This window comes from Gorilla gorilla, chromosome 12 (assembly GCF_029281585.2).
Source record: "Gorilla gorilla gorilla isolate KB3781 chromosome 12, NHGRI_mGorGor1-v2.1_pri, whole genome shotgun sequence".
NCBI lineage: Eukaryota > Metazoa > Chordata > Mammalia > Primates > Hominidae > Gorilla > Gorilla gorilla.
The window spans coordinates 76600796-76620657 of NC_073236.2; the positions used below are offsets into that span (position 1 = coordinate 76600796).

Sequence of the window (19862 nt, forward strand, 5' to 3'; positions counted from 1 at the left end):
GAGAGGTCTTAGAACCTCTAGCCAGCCTGACTGGTCACAGTTTTCCCCCAAGTAGAAGTAGTTCATAAAGATTGAGAAAGGTGGCTGTTTCTTCAAATGCTCAAATCCCAACAAAAGACGACAAGGCATACAAAGAAACGGGACCATGGCCTGACCAAAGGAATAAAATTAAGCTCCAGAAATTTGCCTTAAAGAAATGCAGATCTGTAAACTTCCTAAAAAAGAATTTATAATAACTCTCATAAAGATGATCAAGACCTACAAGAGAACACAGAACTGCACAGAAATCAGGAAGACAATGCATGAACAAAATAAGAATATCAACAAAGAGAAACTATTTTCAAAAAATTATAAAGCCAGCCATGATGGCTCAAGCCTCTGATCCTAGCACTTTGGGAGGCTGAGAAGGGAGGATTGCTTGAGCTCAGGAGTTCAAGACTAGCCTGGGCAACATAGCAAGACCCTGTCTCTTGAAAAAAAAAACAAAAATAAACTGTGGACCTGAAAAATATAAGTGAACTAAATAATTCACTGGAGGGGTTCAATGGCAGACTTAAGCAAGCAGAAGAATCAGTGTTCTTGAAGTTAGCACATTTGGAATTATTGAGACTGAGGAGAAAAAAGAAAAAAAAATGAAGATAAATTAACAGAACCTGAGCAGAATAATATATGTAGTATGGGAGTCTCAAAAGGAGGAAAGAAAGAGAAAGGGACAAAGAGCTTATTTGAACAAACAGTGGCTACAGACTTCCCAAGGCTGATAAAAGAAATGGACCTACAAACTCAAAACTCAATGAACTCCAACTATGATAAACCTGAAGAGACCCATACAAAGACACATTATAATCAAATTGTTATGAGTCAAAGGAAGAATCTTGAAACCAGCCAGAGAAAAACAACTCATCACGTACAAGTGAGCCAGCTAAGGTTATCAGCAGATTTCTCAATAGAAACCTTGAAGGCTAAAAAGAAATGGGATGATTAAAGTGCTAAAAGAAAAAAAAAATCAACTAAGAATACCGTATCCAGCAAAACTGTCCTTCAGAAATGAAGACCTTTCCAGATAAACAAAAGCTGTTTAGTCAATGTTACTAGACAATAAATACTAAGGAGAGTTCCTCAAATTAAACAAAGGATGGTAGGCACCAACATAGTAATATGAAATTATAAAGTTCTCCACTAATGATAAACATTTAAATAAATATAGAATCCTATATTGTAATTCTAGTGCATAAATCCACTTTTAATTCTTGTATATACAAGTCTAAATGAGTAAATCACAGATACACACAATTATAAATCTATGTTAATTGGTACACAATATATATAACAGGTAATAACAATATATATAACAATATATATAACAGGTATATAACACAATATATATAACAGGACAATAACATAAGGGGGGAAATGGCAGCTGTAAAGGAGAATTTGTGTATGCAATTGAAATTAAGTTATTAGCCTAAAATAGATTTGTTATAACTTTAAGATATTTTCTGCAATTGCAGTGGTAACCACAAAATATCCATACAATGCACACAAAAGGACAAAGAAGGGAGTCAAAGACAGACAGTAACAGAAGCATGAGGGTCCAAAAAGCCACAAGATATACAGGAAACAGGTAACAAAATGGCAATAGAAAATCCTTCCATATCAGTAATTACTTTAAAGTGAGGCAATTAAACCCCTCAGCCAAAAGACACATTGGCTAAATGGATTAAAAAAAAAAATAGGATCCAGTGATATGCTGCATAGAAGCACTTTAGATCTAACACCACATAAAGGCTGAACTTGAAGGATGAAAAAAAGATATGCAATGCAGACAATAACCAAAAGAGAGCAGGGATATCTATACTAATATGAGGCAAGATAGACTTTAAGTCAAAAACTGTCACAAGAGACTAAGAAGGATACTATATAATGATTAAAGGGTCAATTCACCAGGATGATATAGTAATTATAAATATTTATGCACTAAATATCAGAGCTCTTAAATATGTGAAGCAAACATTGACAGAATTGAAGGGATAAATACATATCAACACAGTAATAGTAGGAGATTTCAATAGCCCACTTTCAATAATGGATAGGACCACCAGATATAAGATAAGATCAATAAAGAAATAAAGGACTTCTCTTTTTTTCCCCCAAGGTGGCAGATCAGAGACTCTTTTAGCATGCTTCACCTATTTGGAAGCAAAAAAAAAAAAAAAAAAAAAAAAAACCACAAAAAACAGTGCATAGTCATATAGTGCTCTTTTATTCAAGAAGGAGCACAGAAATTCAAATCCTGGAAAATAAACGGTGAGAAGGCACCCTGAGTAGCAGCATCTGGCTGAGAACTGTGAGTGAAGCCCCCAATATGCTAGAGGAGCAAAGAGTGTACCTCTGTGATCTACCTTTCCTCTGAGAAACCATGCCACCCAGGCCATGGGAAACTACCTCGGCCCTTCTAAGCCCTGGGGCTAACATGGCGAGAGGCCAGGAGACTGAGAAAGAAAAATACTGGGAAATGCTCCAGTATTTTTCTCAGACCTGGGATCTAACAGGAGGATGCCCTTCTCAATCTTGGCTCACAACAAACTGGGCAGGATTCAGTAACCTAGCAACAGTAGCCATGGGCATTAGAGATTCTTGGGCTGGAGAATGGAGTGCTGGGACTGGAGGTGGGGAAGGGCCCCCACATCCAGAACTGAGTGGTGATTGTGGAGTGCATTCAAGCCATGGGTTCTGAAATTGGGCTTTCCCCCTTTGTGGAACCAGAGAGGGAGGAGATTTGCTAGAGAGCCATGGTTTTCCCCAAGTGGCAAGATTTGTGGACAGGGATGGCACTGTGATCTAAAGCCAGTCTGCACTGACTTTCCTGAGTGCCCCAGCTCATGCCAGGGTGGGATTCAACTCCATTGGTTCTGAGGAGTGAGAGGGAGGCAGATTCCCACACCAGCTCACCTGGTCTAGGAGCTTTGGCTGCCCTGGTCTTCACATGTGAGGAACTTGGTGCAGCAGCAGTGTTTCTACCCTTTACTGGGCATATCTCCAGGCATTTGGTGACTGCTCCCTAAACTCTCCTCAGAGATAGTGGTTGCATTCACTGTTTGGGAGGTGGGGGGGCCGGGGGGCGGGAGCAGCGCAAGTGCAGGGTTGCCTGGTCCAGCTCTGCCCAGCTTCACACTCTCTCTCAGGCTGAGGATAAAACCCAAACCACTGAGCATTCCATAATCCAGCCCATTGCCTGGGACACTGAAGAGTTTCTCTTGGTAAACAAAGATCAAGCATGAATTTTACTACTACCACCACAGCCAGCTCTTACTTACAAGTGCCACTGACTGGCCTGGAGGTCAGCCTGCACAATACAGGACAAAATCTGGTAACACAAGCCCATAGCACTTATGAATGAGATGAGCTCCTTGTGACCTATAACCCTGGCTTCACAGGAGGTCATGAGCCTGCTCACCTGCCTGGTATACCACTACTGCAAACAGCATTTGAAAAAGCCACCACATGATGGTAATTTACAACCACGGAATTCATACATAGTCTTTGCCACTGAATGCACCCAGAAGCAAAGCCAAACAGCCCTGCACAACATATATTACAGTCACATCCTCAAGGATTTGGGGGTGGGGGGGGGGGGAAGTCCAAACCCAAGTAAATTCAGTAATAAGAAGTGACTATTTCTCCAAATGAGAAAAAATCTGCATAATACTGGAAGCATGAAAAGTCAAGTCAGGGGGTTATGACACCCCTCAAAGGATTACACTAACTCTCTAGCAATGGATGCTGACCAAAAGGAAATTTCTGAAATGCCAGATAAAGAATTCAAAATACTGATTTTATAGAAGCTCAATCAGATCCAAAAGAAATCCGAAAACCAATAGAAAGAAATCAGAAAATTAATTCTGGATATGAATGAGAAATTTATCACAGAGAACTTCACCAGTTTTTTCTTATCTAAAAATGAACAAACATAACTTTTGGAAATGAAAAATTCACTGAAGGAATTACAAAATATGGCTGAAAGGGTCAATAACTGACTAGATAAAGCAGAAGACAAAATCTCAAAATTTGAAGACAATCCTTTGAATTAATCTAGTTAGACAAAGATAAAGAAAAAAGAATAAAATAGAATGAATATTTTGAGAAGCATGGGATTATATAAAGAATCTAAACTTACAAATCATTGGTGTTCCTGAGGGGGAAGAAAAAACAAAGTTTTGAAAATCATTTAAGGAGATAATAGATGAAAATTTCCCTAATTTTATAAGAGATTTAGACATGCAAATACAAGAGGCCAAATGAATACTAGGAGAACACACTGCCAGGTGGATTTCACCACAACGTATAGTCATTAAATTGTCTAAAATTAATATAAAGGAAGAAATCCTAAAATCAGCAAGAGAAAATCATCTAGTCACTTGTAAAGGAAACTCCATCAGACTAACGGTGGACTTCTCAGTGGGAACTTTATAAGCCAGTAAGAGATTGGGATTCTATTTTCAATGTGCTTAAAGGAAAAAAAAAAATTGTCAACCACAAATTTTGTATTCTGCTAAAATAAGTTTCATAAATAAAGGAGAAATAAGGTACTTCCCAAACACAGATGGAATTTATCACCGCTAGACGAACCCTATAAAAATATTCAAAGGAGTTCTAAACACGGAACAAAATGGTCAATGTTTGCCATCATAAAAAATACACAAAACTATAAAACTCACAGGTCTTATAAAAACAGTTAGTTACACAAAGGAGGAAGAGAAAGAAATCAAATTACAACAGGACAGAACTCCACCAAACAACAAAGACAAACAGAAAGAGGGAAAAAAAGATGCAAATAATGTACAAAGCAATTTGATAACAATTAACATTATGATAGAAACAAACCTCACATATAACTATGAACATTGTACATAAATAGATAAAATGCTTAATTTAAAAGGTATAGATTGGCAGATGAGTTTTTTAAAATACGAACCATATTTTCATAAGAACTATAAGAAACTCCCCATATTGGTAAAGATTCTTATAGCCTGAAGGTAAAGGACTAGAAACAGATCTCCTGCACAAACAGAAACTAAAAGTGAGCAGGAGTACCTACACTTATATCAGATAAAACAGACTTTTAATCAACAAAAGTAAAAAAAAGACAAAGTCAGTCATTATATAATGTAAAGGGATCAATTCTACAAAAGGATATAAAAATCCTGAATATATACACACCAAACACTGGAGCAGTCAGAGTCACAAAACAAATATTACTGGACATAAAGAGATAGACAGCAATATAATAATGGTGGGAGACTTCAACACTGTACCTGTAGCAGTTCACAGATCATTGAGACAGAAAAACAAGGAAACACTGGGCTTAAATTGATCTTGAGACCAAATGTACCTGACAGACATTTACAGAACACTCTACCCAACAACAGCGGAATATAGATTCTTCTCATCAGTGCATGCAGCATTCTCAAACACAGACCATATATTAGGTCACAAAACAAATCTCAATAAATTTTTAAAAATTGAAATCATACCAAGTATTTTCTCGACCACAGAAAAAAAAAACTATAAATCAATACCAGGAGGAACTGTTGAAACTATACAAATACATGGAAATTTGATAACATATCCCTGAATGGTCTTTAGGTCAAAGACAAAATTAAGATGGAAACTTAAAAATTTTTAGAAATGAATGAAAATGAAAACAACATACCAAAACCTCTGGGATACAGCAAAAGCAGTGCTAAGAGGGAAGTTTATAGCATTAAATGCTTACAACCAAAGAACAGAAAAATCAAATTAACAACCTAACATCACACCTCAAGAAACTAGAAAAAAAAGAACAAAGAAAACTCAAAGCTAACAGAAAACAAATAACAAATCAGGGAAGAAGTAAATGAACTTGTGAACAAAAGAACATTATAAAGGGTCAAAGAAACAGAAAGTTGGTTCTTTGATAAAATAAAGTTGACAAACTGCTAGCTAGACTAATCAAGAAGACAGAAGATCCAATAAACAATCAGAAATTTAAAAGGAGACATTAGAACTGATACCAGAATACAAGTGATCATCAAAGACTACCATGAACATCTCTACACTCACAAACTAGAAAATCTAGAAGACATATAAATTCCTGGAAACATAAAACCACCCGAGATTGAACACATAGAAATCCTAAGCAGACCAATAACAAGTAGTGACACTTAATCAGTAATAAAAAAGTCTCCTAAGGAAAAAAAAAAAAAAAAAAAGTCCAGGGCCAAATGGATTCACAGCCAAATTCTACCAAATCTACAAAGAACTGGTACCAATGCCCTCTGAAATGCTTCCAAAACTTCAATGAGAAGGGAAGCCTCCCTGACTCATTCTACAGAGCCAGTATTATTCTGATACTAAAGCCGGACTAGCACACAACAAAAAATGAAAACTATAGACCAAAATCTCTGATGAACATAGATGCAAAAATCTGCAGCAAAGTACTAGCAAACCCAGTACAACAGCACATCAAAAACATAATACACCACAATCAAATGGTTTTATTCGAAAGATGCAAGTATAGTTCAACATACTCAAGTAAACAAATTTGATTCATTACATAAGGAGAATTAAAAACAAACTATATAAATATCTAGATACAGAAAAAGCATTTGATAAAATTAAGGATCCTTTTGTGATAAAATCCTCAACAAACTAGGCATAGAGGGAACATACTGCAAAATAATAAAAGCAATATATGATAAGACCACAGAAAACATTATACTAAACAGGGAAAATTTGAAAGCAGTCTCCCGAAGAACTGGAACAAGACAATGATGACCACTTTCACCACTCCTATTCAACATACTAGAAGCCCAAGCCAGAGCAATCAGGCAAGAGAAGAAATAAAAGGCATCCAAATTTGGAAAAGATGAAGTCAACTTATCTCTGTTTGCTCATGATATGATCTTATACCTAGAAAATCCCAAAGACTCCCAGATTTCATAAGTTCAGTAAAGTTTCAGAATATGAAATTGGTGTACAAAAATCAGTGTCATTTCTATACATCAACAACAAACTGAGAACCAAATCAAGAACTACAATAGCTACAAAAAAAGTAAAATATTTAGGAATATATTTTAAACAAGGGGGTGAAAGATCTTTACAAGGAAAACTACAAAACACTGATGATAGAAATCATACATGACACAAATGGAAAAACCTCCCATGTTCATGGATCACAAAAATCAATATCATTAAAAAACAACCATACAGATGTATAGATTGAATGTAATTCCTATTTTTAAAATGTAATTTTTCATAGAATTAGAAAAAACAATCCTAAAATTTCATATAGAATGAAAAAAGAGCCTGAATATCCAAAGCAATTGTAAGCAAAAAGAACAAAACTGGAGGCATCACATTACCTGACTTCAAATTATACTATGAGGTTATAGTAACCAAAACAGCATGGTACTTGTATAAAAATAGACATACAGATCAATGTAACAGAATAGAGAACTCAGAAATAAAGCCATATACCTACAGACAACTGATCTTTGACAATGTCAACACAAACATACCCTGAGGAAAGGACATCCTTTACAATAAGTGGTGCTAGGAAAATTGGATTACCTGTGCAGAAGAATGAAACTGGACTTCTGTCTCTCACCATCTACAAGCCAACTCAAGATCAATTAAAAGCTTAAATGTAAGACCTGAAACTATAAAAATACTAGAAGAAAACCTACGGAAAACTCCTCTGGACATTGGCCTAGATGAGCAATTTATGACTAAGGCCTCGAAAGCAAATGCAACAAAAACACAAATAGACAAATGGGACTTAATTAAACTAAAGAGCTTCTGCAAAGCAAAAAGAAAGAAGAGAACAGCCAATGTGTAGAATGGGAGAAAACATTTACAAACTATGCATACAACAAGGGACTAATATACAAGGAACTCAAACAACTCAACAACAACAAAAACAAATAAAAGAACATAAATATTTTCTCATCCTTTACCCACCTCCTACACTACTGAATGGGCAAAGAACATGAATATTTTTTCAAAAGAAAACATACAAATGTCTAACCTGCATATGAAAAAATTTTTAACATCACTCACGATCAGAGAAATGCAAATTAAAACCACAATGACATATTTCACACAAGTCATAATGGCTAATACTAAAAATTCAAAAAATAACATGTTGGTAAGGATGCAGAGAAAATGGAACACTTACACACTGTTAGTGGGAATGTAAATTAGTATAACCTGTATGAAAAACCATATGGAGATTTCTCATAGAACTGCAAATAGAACTGCCATTCTAGGCAGCAATCCCACTACTGGCTATCTACCCAAAGGAAAAATAATTAGATCTAAAAGATACCCACACTCATATGTTTATCACTGCACTATTCACAATACCAAAGAGATGGAATCACCTACATTTACATCAGTGAAGGACTAGATACAGAAAATGTAGTATATATGTGCAATGGAATACTACTCAGCCATATAAAAGAATAAAATCATCTTTTGCAGCAACGTTGATGGAACTGGAGGCTATAATCTTAAGTGAAATAACTCAGAAACAGAAAGTCAAACACCACATGTTCTCACAAGTGAGAGCTAAATAATGTGTACATATGGACATAAAGTATGGAATAATGGACACTGGAGATTCAGTAGCGTAGGAGGTGGGTAAAGGATGAGAAATAAATTAATGGGTACTATGTACCTTATTCAGGTGGTGGTTACACTAAATGGCCAGACTTTACCACTACACAGTATATCCATGTAACAAAACTGCACTTGTACCCCTTAAATGCATACCAAAAAAAAGTAATAGAGGTCTTCAACAACACAGTTACCACCCTCCCACTGTTCTGAGGCTCCAGTGTCTATTATTGTACACTCTATTTCCATGTGTTCACAGTATTTAGCTCGTATTTATAAATGAGAATATATGGTATTTGACTTTCTGTTTTCTGAGTTATTTCACTTAAGATAATGACCTCCAGGTCTATATAAAGAACAGAACATATACAGAACACTCACCCATCAACTGCAAAAAAACACATTATTTTCAAGTGCACATGGAACATTCTCCAAAACAGACCACATGAAGGCCACAAAACAAATCTTAACAAATTTTAAAAGACAGCAATCACAGAAAATATCTTCTCTGATTACAGTGAAATGACACTACACATCAACAACAGAAGGAAAACTGGAAAATCCACAAATACATGAAAATTAAGCAATGCACTCTTAAACAACAGGTCAAAGAAGAAATCACAAGGAAAATTAGAAAGCCTCTTGAGACAAATGAAAATGAAAAAGTGTTCCTGTGTTAGGCCATTCTTGGATTGCTATAAAGGAATACTCCAGACTGGGTAATTTATAAAGAAAAGAAGTTTTATTGATAGTTCTGCAGGCTCTACAAGCACAGTGCTGGCATCTACTCAGCTTCTGAGGAGGCCTTAGGGAGCTTTTCCTCATGGCAGAAGGTGAAATGGGAAGAGCAAGGGAAGGCTGGAGAAGGAGAAAGAGAAGGGGGAGGTGCCACACACTTTTAAACAGCCAGATCTCATGAGAACTCACTATTGCAAAGACAGCACCAAGGGGATGGTGCTAAACCATTCATGAGAAATCTGCCCCCATAATCCAGTCACCTTCCATTTCACCTTCCTCCATGAGGAAAAGTTCCCTGAGTCCTCCCCAGAAGCTAAGCAGATGCCAGCACCATGCATGTACAGCCTGCAGAACAATGAGTCAATTAAACCCCTTTTCTTTATAAATTACCCAGTCTCTGATATTTCTTTTTTCTTTTTCCCCCCCGAGACAGGGTCTCACTCTATCACCCAGGCTGGAGTGCAGTGGTGCAGTCTCAGCTCACTGCAACCTCCATTTCCCTGGTCAAGCGATTCTCCAGCCTCAAATTCCTGAGTAACTGCAACTACAGGCATGAGCTACCACGCCTAGGTAATTTTTGTACTTTTTGTAGAAATGGGGTTTTGACATGTTGCTCAGGTTGTATGGTATTTCTTTATAGTGATGCAAGAACAGCCTAATACAAGGTCCCACCTCCAACACTGGGGATTACATCTCAACATGAGATTTGGAGGGAACATCCAAGCCATATCAGTGCCCAAACTTGTGAGATGCAGTGAAAACAGTACTAACAGAGAAGTTTATGGCTATGTTTACATTAAAAAAGAAGATTGAAAATTAATAACCTAACTAACTTTGTACCTTAAGAAACTGAAAAGAAAGAAAAACAAACTAAACCCAAAGCTAACAGAAGAAAATAATAAAGTTTAGAGCAAAGATCAATGAAATACAGAATACAAAAGCAATAGAAAAAAATAAAACTTAAGAGGTGGTTTTTCTAAAATATCTACAAAACTGACCAATTATTAGGTATACTAATTAAAAAAAAGAGAGAAGACTCAAATAACTAAAATCAAAAGTGAAAGAGGGGATATTACAGCCAATACGAAATAAAATAAAGAGGGTTGTAAGAGAATATTACAAACAGTTGTATGCCAACAAACTGGAAAACTTACATAAATGGACAAAATCTTTTAAACACACAACTAACCAAGATTGGATAATGAAGAATTACATAATCTGGACAGACTTACAACTATTAAAGATATTGCATCAGTAACCAATACTCCACACAAAGAAAAGCCCAAGACCTCATGCCTTCATTAGAATATTCCAGCAAATATTTAAAGAAGAATTAGCACCCATTCTCCTCAAACTCTTCCAAAAAAATTAAAAGAAGGGAAAATCCCAAATTCATTATATAAGGCCAGCATTACCCTAGGAACAAAGCCAGATGAAGACAAAGAAAACTACAGACCAACGTTCTTGATAGATATTGGAGCAAAAGTCATTAACAAAATACCAGCCAACGAAATTCTTAGGCATAGTAAAAAGATAATACACCATGATCAAGTAAAATTTACTGATGTAAAGTAAGGATGGTTCAACATAAGAAAATCATTCTAATCACATTAACAGAATGAAAGATGAGAACTACATAATCATCTCAATTGATACACACAAAAAAAGCATTTGACAAAATTTGATGTTCTTTCATGCTAAAAATGTTCAACAAACTAGGATGTAAGGAAACTATTAATACTCCAACATAATAAAGGCTATACATGAAAAGACCACAGCTAACATCAGTCTCAATGGTGAAAAACTGAAAGCCCTTTCTCTAGGATCAGGAACAAGACAAAGATGCCTGCTTTCACCCCTTCTATTTAACATAATACTGGAATGTCCTAGTCAAAGCAATTAGGCAAGTGAAATAAAAGGCACCAAAATCAGAAAGGAAGTAAAATTGTCTCTGGTTATAGATATCTTAATCTCCTATGCAGCAAGCCCTAAAGATCCCATTTAAAAACTTTAGAATAATTGAATTCAGCAAAGTTGCAAGATACAAGTCAACATACAAAAATTCATTGCATTTCTGACACTAAAAATGAGCAATCTGCAAAGGACAGTAAGAAAACAATTTCATTTACAATAGCATCAAAAAGAATAAAATACTTTGGAATAAACCTAACCAAGGAGGTAAAAGACTTAAAACTAGAAAACACTGCTGATAGGTATTAAAGACACAAATAAATTGAAAGACATCCAATATTCATGGATTGGAATACTTCATGTTGTTAAAATGTCAGTATTGCCCAAGGTAATCTACCAATTCAGTGCAATCCCTATCAAAATCCCAATGACATCTTTGGAAATATAGAAAAATCCATTTAAAAATTCATATGGAATCACAAGGGATGCTGAATAGCCAGAACAATCTTCAAAAGGGAAAAAGAGGTCTTTCTGATTCAAAACATATTACAAGGCTACAGTAATCTAACTGTAGCATAAACACAGACATATAGACCAACAAAAATAAACAGAATTGAGAGCCCAGATATAAACCATTAACCATATGGTCAAACAATTTTTGACAGATGTCAACACCATTCAATGCAAAAGGAACTATCTCTTCAACAAACGTTGCTGGGAAACTGGATATCCCCATGCAAAAGAGTGAGTTGGACCCTTTTGTTACACCACAAACAAAAATTAACTCAAAATGAATTAAAGACCTAAACATAAGAAACAAAAGTATAAAACTGCTAGAAGAAAACATTAGAGAAAAGCTTCATGATATTGGATATGACAATGATTTCTTGTATGTGACACCAAAAGCATAGGCAACAAAAGCAAAATAGACAAATGGGACTACAAATGGGGCTTAATCCAACTTAAAAACTTTTATGCATTAAAGGACACAATAAAGTACCAATAAAGTGAACAGACAGCCTAAGGAATGGGAGAAAATATTTGCAAATCTGACAAAGCATTAATATCTAGATTACATACAGAGTTCCTACAACTTAAAAACAAAAACAACCTAATTAAAAATGGGCAGGGGGGGCTGGGCGCCATGGCTCATGCCTGTAATGCCAGCACTTTGGGAGGCAGGATTACAGGCATGAGCCACCACAGGAAGTGGGAAGATTGCTTGACCCCAGGAGTTCAAGACCAGCCTGGGCAACCTAGTGAAAGCCCCTCTCTACAATAATGTTTTTTTTAAATGAGTCATGCATTGTGGTACACACGTGTAGTCCCAGCTACTCAAGAGGGCTGAGGTGGGAGGATCACTTGAGCCTGAGAGGTCAAGACTTTAGTGAGCCATGATTGTGATACTGCATTCCAGCCTGGGCAACAGAGTGAGACTCTGTCTCAAAGAAAAAAAGGACAAGTGACTTGAATCCACATTTCTTCAATGAAGGTATACAAATGACCAACAAGCATATAAAAAGATGCTCAGTATCACTTAATTAGAGAAATGCAAATCAAAACCATAAGGTAGCATGTCACATTCATTAGGATGACTAGTTTTGAAAAAACAGAAAATAACAAGTTTGTCAAGGATTTGGAGAAATTAGAATCTTTGTGCACTGTTGGTAGGATTGTAAAATGGTGAACCACAATGAAAACAGTATGGCATTTCCTCAAAAATTTAAAGATAGATCCACTGTATGATAGGCAATCCCCCTTCTGAGTATATGTCCAAAAGCATTGATAGCAGGGTCTCGGAGATATCTGCACATCCATGTTCATAGCAGCATTATTCACAATAGCCAAGAGGTGGAAGCAACCCAAATGTCAATAGATAGAGAATGGAAAAACAAAGCATGGTATATACATACAACAGCTTACTATTCAGTCTTAAAAAGGAAGAAATCTTGTCACATACTACAACACGGATAAACCTTGAGGACATTATGCTAAGTGAAATAAGCCAGTGACAAAAACATGAATACTGTATGATACCACTTATACAAGATCTAAAGTTATCAAATTCATAGAAACAGAAAATAACATGTTGGTTATCAAACTGGGAGAGGGGCAAATGGGGAATTGTACAATGGGTGCAGTTTCAGTTTTGCAAGACAAAAAAGTTCTGGAGATTTGCTTCACAACAATGTGAATATACTTAACACTATTGAACTGTATGCTTTAAAATGTTTAAGATGGTAAAAATTATGTTTTGCCATACACGGTGGTCCTAAGAGGTTTTTTTTTTTGGTTTTTAATAAGGTTTATGTTTCTTACAAAAAATATATTTTTCACAGCTTCATTATGTTTCAAACAACATTTTTAAACAATGCCCTGTCAAAGTTGCCAATATCTCTCTATACACCTCTGTACATCTCTAAGATATGGGAGTATATATCTCCCTATAAAGTTTAAAATGCTAATTGAAAAGCAAATATTGGGAAAGATATTTTCCTTTTCTTTTCAAGTTATGTGCTATATGTGACAGAGTAAAATCACTTCCTGCAATATTCCAAGATAAAATATTCCAGTAATTGGCTAACAAAAACAAAAAAATTTTATAAATAATATGCTCGTTAAAAACACTACACATAAGCAAGATATAAATGAATTTTTTAAAATCTATACTTGAAAACATTCACTATTCTGTTATCAAACTGCTGAAGTAAGTATAAGAATGACAGAAGTCATAGGGAACTAGGACAACAAGATTTTCAAATTGACAAAGAAAAAAGTTCCACTGGGATATGTGAATGTTGTTCTGTAATCTTACTTATAAGGGAGTTAGCAGAAATTGTACTTAGTATTTCACTCACATATTAATCATTTTTAACAGAACTCCTGGGGCCCTTGGACAGAGGGGATATGCTAAATGAAGCATTTATTGGCCTGTCTTTAGCACCTCAAGGAGAAGACTCATTTCCAGATAACCTCCCTCCCTCTTGCCCAACCCACAGACATATTTTACAACCAAGAATACTGAATGGCTCTTCTAACAGGTAAGAAATGTTGAACTGAGGAAATTGCTCCATAAAGTATTTAGTATTACCTGTTCAAATGCGAACTAATAGCAAAGCAAGAATATTTCAAAATGTCAAGGAGAAAAATTTGCATTTCTCATGGCTCAGACTTTGCAGTAGTTTGGTTATTCGGAGCAGGCATAATGAATGGCAGAAGTGAATGTAAAAATAATATTGCTACAATAAATGTTACTCTGGGCCAAAATGAAATTACTGTAACATATTGAATTGTTTGTATTCTGCTGTTAAATTCTAGGATTGTTAGGCTACCTTTAATAAATATTAATTTTTAGAATATGTAGTTTGAATTATAATTTATATAATATTTATTTAATGCAAGTTTACCATTAGTTTTTGAAATCTGATAATGATAGTTTAAATATCTGTTATCTGTCCAGTTTGCTACATGGGGTTATTGAGAAGATAAAGAATAAATATGAAATTTAAAAAACAAACAAAAGTAATAATGTTATTTAAAGTGATAATTATAATATTAATTATGATAATGATTCTCTCAAGCAAGGGTCAGCAAGCTTTTTGTGTAAAGGGCTAGAGAGCAAATATTTTAGGCTTTGCAGGCCAGACAAACTTTTGCAACTACTCAATCCTGCTGTTACAGTAAAAAAGTGGCCACAGACAATATATAAATGAATGAGAATGGCAGTGTTACAATAAAACTTCATAAAAATAGGCAGTGGGTCAGATCTGTTCCCTGGTTTATGCATAACATCCCTGCTTTTGAGGATCCTATTTTCAGTAATTGTAAAGAGGCCACATTAAAAAATACATATATATCAATTATACATACCCACCTATAATACCCTCAAGAAAAATGCCTCAAACTGTACACATTAACAGCAAATAAAGAGGGGGAGGATTTCTAAGTATGAAAGAGTTTATTTGGATATCAGCAAATCCTCTCCCCAAGAAACAAATATAAAACTAGACAAAAGCCATCATTTCTGGGCTTTGGAAATCACACAAAGGCAAACAACAAATTGAAAAGCATTTATTCATGAAACATTGCTGAACTTCTAGTAATAAAGTAGAAGTCTCTTATTTTCTTGCCTGAAGCTGCTTCCATCCTCCTGCCCATCCCCAAACTAATTCTACCATGGTAGGACTGGCTTTGAAAACCAACAGCTGACTTGAGCTGAGGGTGGGAAAACTCTGCCTAGCAGCATTGTCTAATAAAAGTAGCAAACTATTGTCAGCAAAATTGACAAACTTGATAGGAAATGCCAGTTCTGCTCGCCTCATTAGGGCAAGTGACAGAATGGCAAACTAGCCAAAAATTCAACAGGGAGAGGCTGGAAATGAGAAAAACAAAGAGGGGCTAATTAAGCTCTCCACAATTTTTTTTTTTTTTTTTTTTTTGAGACAGGGTTTCGCTCTAGTTGCCCAGGCTGGAGTGCAATGGCACGACCTCAGCTCACTGCAATCCCCACCTCCTGGGTTCACGCGACTCTCCTGCTTCACCCTCCATAGTAGCTGGGATTACAGGTGCCCACCACTGTGCCCTGCTAATTTTTTATTTTTTATTTTTAGTAGAGACAGGGTTTCACCATGTTGGCCAGGCTGGTCTCAAACTCCTGACCTCAGGTGATCCACCCGCCTCAGCCTCCCAAAGTGCTAGGATTACAGGCATGAGCAACCACACCCAGCCCACAAATTCTTGATGGGATTGTATGACCTCTCATTTTTTGGTTTTCTCTTGTCTGGTATTTTCCTCCTTATGCTTCTTTCTTCCTTCACACCCAAATGCCAAAAGTGCCCCTCTCTTTCTGCCTTTTCCCTGAGAAGCTATCCTTTTCGAAAACTGCCTCTTCAGATTGCATGGACTTTATAGCATCTTCCCTGTAGTCCATGCTCTGATGTACCAGAATATCAGGAGCTAGAGAGATCATGCATTGGCATTTGGTGTTTTTTCCATTTTATTTACAATTATTTTGAAGTTTGGACATTCTCTGTCTTCAAGTCATGCTAAGAACATGATTGTCATGTAGTTTCATTTTTCCTTGTATAATGTTCTGTATTGTTTATAAAAGAAGTATTGGGAGCTAGAACATAGGCTACTGCTGTTATCTTCAGCTACCTAGAAGTCCTACCTCTTTATTATTATTTTTTTGGGGGGTGGGGGGCGGCATCTCACTCTGTCACCCAAGCTGGAATGCAGTGGTGCGATCATGGCTTACTGCAGCCTTGACCTCCCAGGCTCAGGTGATTCTCCCACCTCAGCCTCCCGAGCAACTGCAACTACAGGCACCTGCCACCATGCCGGGCTAATTTTTGTATTTTTTTTGTAGAAACAGGGTTTCACCATGTTGCCCAGGCAGGTCTCAGACTCCTGGGCTCAAGTGATCCTTTTGCCTCGGCCTTTCAAAGTGCTGGGATTACAGGCGTGAGCCACCACATCTGGATACTTCTTTAGAAACAATTTTACTGAGATATAACTTACATATACCATAAAGTTCACCCATTGTAAGTATACAAGTCAATGATATTTGGTAAATTTATAAAGCTGTATGACCATCACCACAGTTTAGGTTTAGAGCATTTCCATCACCCCCAAATAGTTCCCTTATGCCCAATTTCCACTCTCCTAACCCAGCCTGAGGCAAACATTGCTCTGCTTTCTGTCTCTAGAGAAATTTTATAAAAATGAAATCATATAATCTGGACATTTCATATAAATGAAGTCATACAATATATTGTCTTTTGTATCTGGCTTCTTTCACTTAGCATTATGTTACTGAGGCTCATGTAATGTGTAGTTTATTCCTTCTTAATTGCTGAATAGTATTCTATTACATGGATGTGCCACATTTTGCTTATCCATTCACCAGCTGATGGTATCTGGGTTATTTCCATTTTGGGGCTATTATGAATAATGTTGCTGTAAACATTCACATTTAAGTTTCTAAGTGGACATATATTTTCATTTCCCTTGGGCAGATATCTAGGAACTTAATTGCTGGGTCTTATTCTAAGTTTATATTTAATTCGTTAGTTTTAAGAAACTGCCAAATTGTTTTCCAAAGTGCCTGTAACGTTTTACATACCCACCAGCAATATATAAGGGTTCCAATTTCTCAGTATCCTCACCAATATTTAATATTGTCAATGTTTTTTTATTATAACTATTCTGTTGGGTGAAGAATGGTATCTAATTGTAGCTTTAATTTGCATTTCCCTAACAACTAATGATGTTGAACATTTCTTATTTGCTCATTAGCATTCTTTGTTGTTATAGCTATTCAAATTTGTTGTCCATTCTTTAGTTGTCTTGTTATTGAATTGTAAGATACTTTTATATATTCTGAATACAAGTTCCTTATTAAATACCTGATGTGCAAGTATTTTCTCCGTCTGTGGTTTGCCTTTTCATTTTCCAGTAGTGTCTTTTGAAGTGCAAAAGTTTCCAAATTTTGGTGAAGCCAAGGATACCAATTTTTTCTTTTTTTGATTGTCTTTTATGTGTTGTACTTAAATTTCTTTCTAATCTGAAAATGTGGCTATTTTCTCATGTTTTCTTCTAGAAGTTTTATAGTTCCAGCTCTTAAAGTCCATTTGAGTTAATTTTTATGTAGGATGTGAATAAGGGTCTAAGGTCATTATTTAGTACATAGAAATACACGTTTCCCCGGTATTTTTTTTGAGGAAAAAAAAAACTCATTTTCCCCACTGAATTGCCTTCACACCTTCATCAAAAATCAACTGACTATAGGTGTTAAGTGTTTATTTCTGGATTTGTCATTCTGCTCTATTGATGTATATGTCTATTCATATGCTAACAAGTGCCTAGACTTTGCTCTACTGAGGACCCCACTGAACTAGGATCTCACAAAACATAGCCAATACCACAAAAATAAGCAGGAAAAAGATGAACAGTTTCATACAAAGTAACAGAAAATGAAAACTACACACATCAGTTAAGGAAAATTCTCCTCCCCCAAAACAATCATGATGTCAAAGAAAACTGTACAACACCACACCAGGCAGAATTAGACACATTGAAATAAGCAACTGGGTATATTGAAACCCACTCTGAATTATAAAGACAAAATGAGGCCAGGCACGGTGGCTCACGCCTGTAATACCAGCACTTTGGGAGGCTGAGGCGGATCACCTGAGGTCAGGAGTTCAAGACTAGCCTGGCCAACATGGTGAAACCCCATCTCTACTAAAAATATAAAAATTAGCCTGGTGTGATGGCACATGTCTGTAATCCCAGCTCCTTGGGAGGCTGAGGCAGGGGAATTGCTTGAACCCAGGAGGCGGAGGTTGCAGTGAGCTGAGATTGCACCATTGCACTCCAGCCTGGGTGACAGAGTGAGACTCCATCTCAAAAAAAAAAAAAAAAAAAGAAAGAAAGAAAGAAAAAAAAATGGAAAATAGAAATGGACAGGAGAGAAGGAGGGAGGGATGGAGAAGACACCAAGAAAATTGGCCAGGTGTGGTGGCTTGCACCTGTAATCCAAACACTTTGGGAGGCCAAGGTGGGAGGATCCCTTGAGCCCAGGGACTCAAGACCAGCCTGGGCAACATAGCGAGACCTCATCTCTACTGAAAAAAAAAAAAAATTAGCCTGGCATGGTGGTCCACGCCTGCGGTCCCAGCTACTTGGGAGACTGAGGTAGGAGGATCGCTTGGGGCCCTAAACATTAAGGCTTCAATGAGTCCTGATTATGCCACTGCACTCCAGCCTGGGTGGCAGAGTGATAGAGTCTCAAAAAAAAAAAAAAGTCCACTGAAACAAATAAATGAAAATAAAAAGCATAATATTATCCAAAAATGAAAAATAAGTTACAGGGTACCCAAATGAGAATAAACTCACAATAAAACTTAATTAAAAACATTGAAAATGGTGGAAAACAAAAGAAAATGAGAAGTAAAAAAGTCTAAGAAAAAGTAATGGAATGGGAGATAAGACAGAGAAGCAACAGCATTTGTATAATTGGATTCCTTGAAAAAGAAAAAATAAAACAATGTAACAGAATACTTGAAACTAAAAATCCAAGAAAATGTTGCAAAATGTATTCATATACTTTTGCTTATGTAAGTTATTTGATCTTTTTACCAGAAGGCCCTAAACATTTTTTAAATTAATCATTGAAATATAAGAGTATAGCTAGGATATTTCTTGGAGCTGATTGTTCTAATTTTTCTCAGACACCCAAAGTGCACTTTCAGGAAAAAATTATCGAACTTTTCAAACAAGTATCAAACTTTTCAAAAAAATAAAATATAAGGCAAGGCAAAAGCAGAACTACAGTTTTCAAAAACTCAGTGACTGAAAGTGTGAACCAAGGATAGTATAGTCATCCATGATCTCCTTCAAGTATGAACACCAAAAGAAACAGTTTTCAATATAGAAAATTCTGTACCCATGAACCCTTCTTGAGGAATACTAGAGGAAGAGTTTCATCTAACCATGAGATGAGTAACAAAGTGTCAGTACAAGGACTGACTATATTTTAATAAATATAAATG

At 36.1% G+C, this 19862-nt stretch overlaps 1 protein-coding gene across 10 annotated transcripts in view; it reads left to right on the forward strand.

Moving 5' to 3' along the window:
• The window catches only part of WDPCP (WD repeat containing planar cell polarity effector), a 482654-nt gene that overhangs the window by 412970 nt on the left and 49822 nt on the right, over positions 1–19862 (forward strand). For all 10 annotated transcript variants that reach the window (XR_010130115.1, XR_010130117.1, XR_010130114.1 and 7 more), the window contains one exon: positions 14186–14348. Coding sequence is in view for 6 of the 10 variants with exons in the window: in XM_031008388.3 (XP_030864248.1) it covers positions 14186–14348 (163 nt within the window). In the remaining 4 variants the exon portion in view is untranslated. The remainder of the gene's footprint in view (positions 1–14185; positions 14349–19862) is intronic.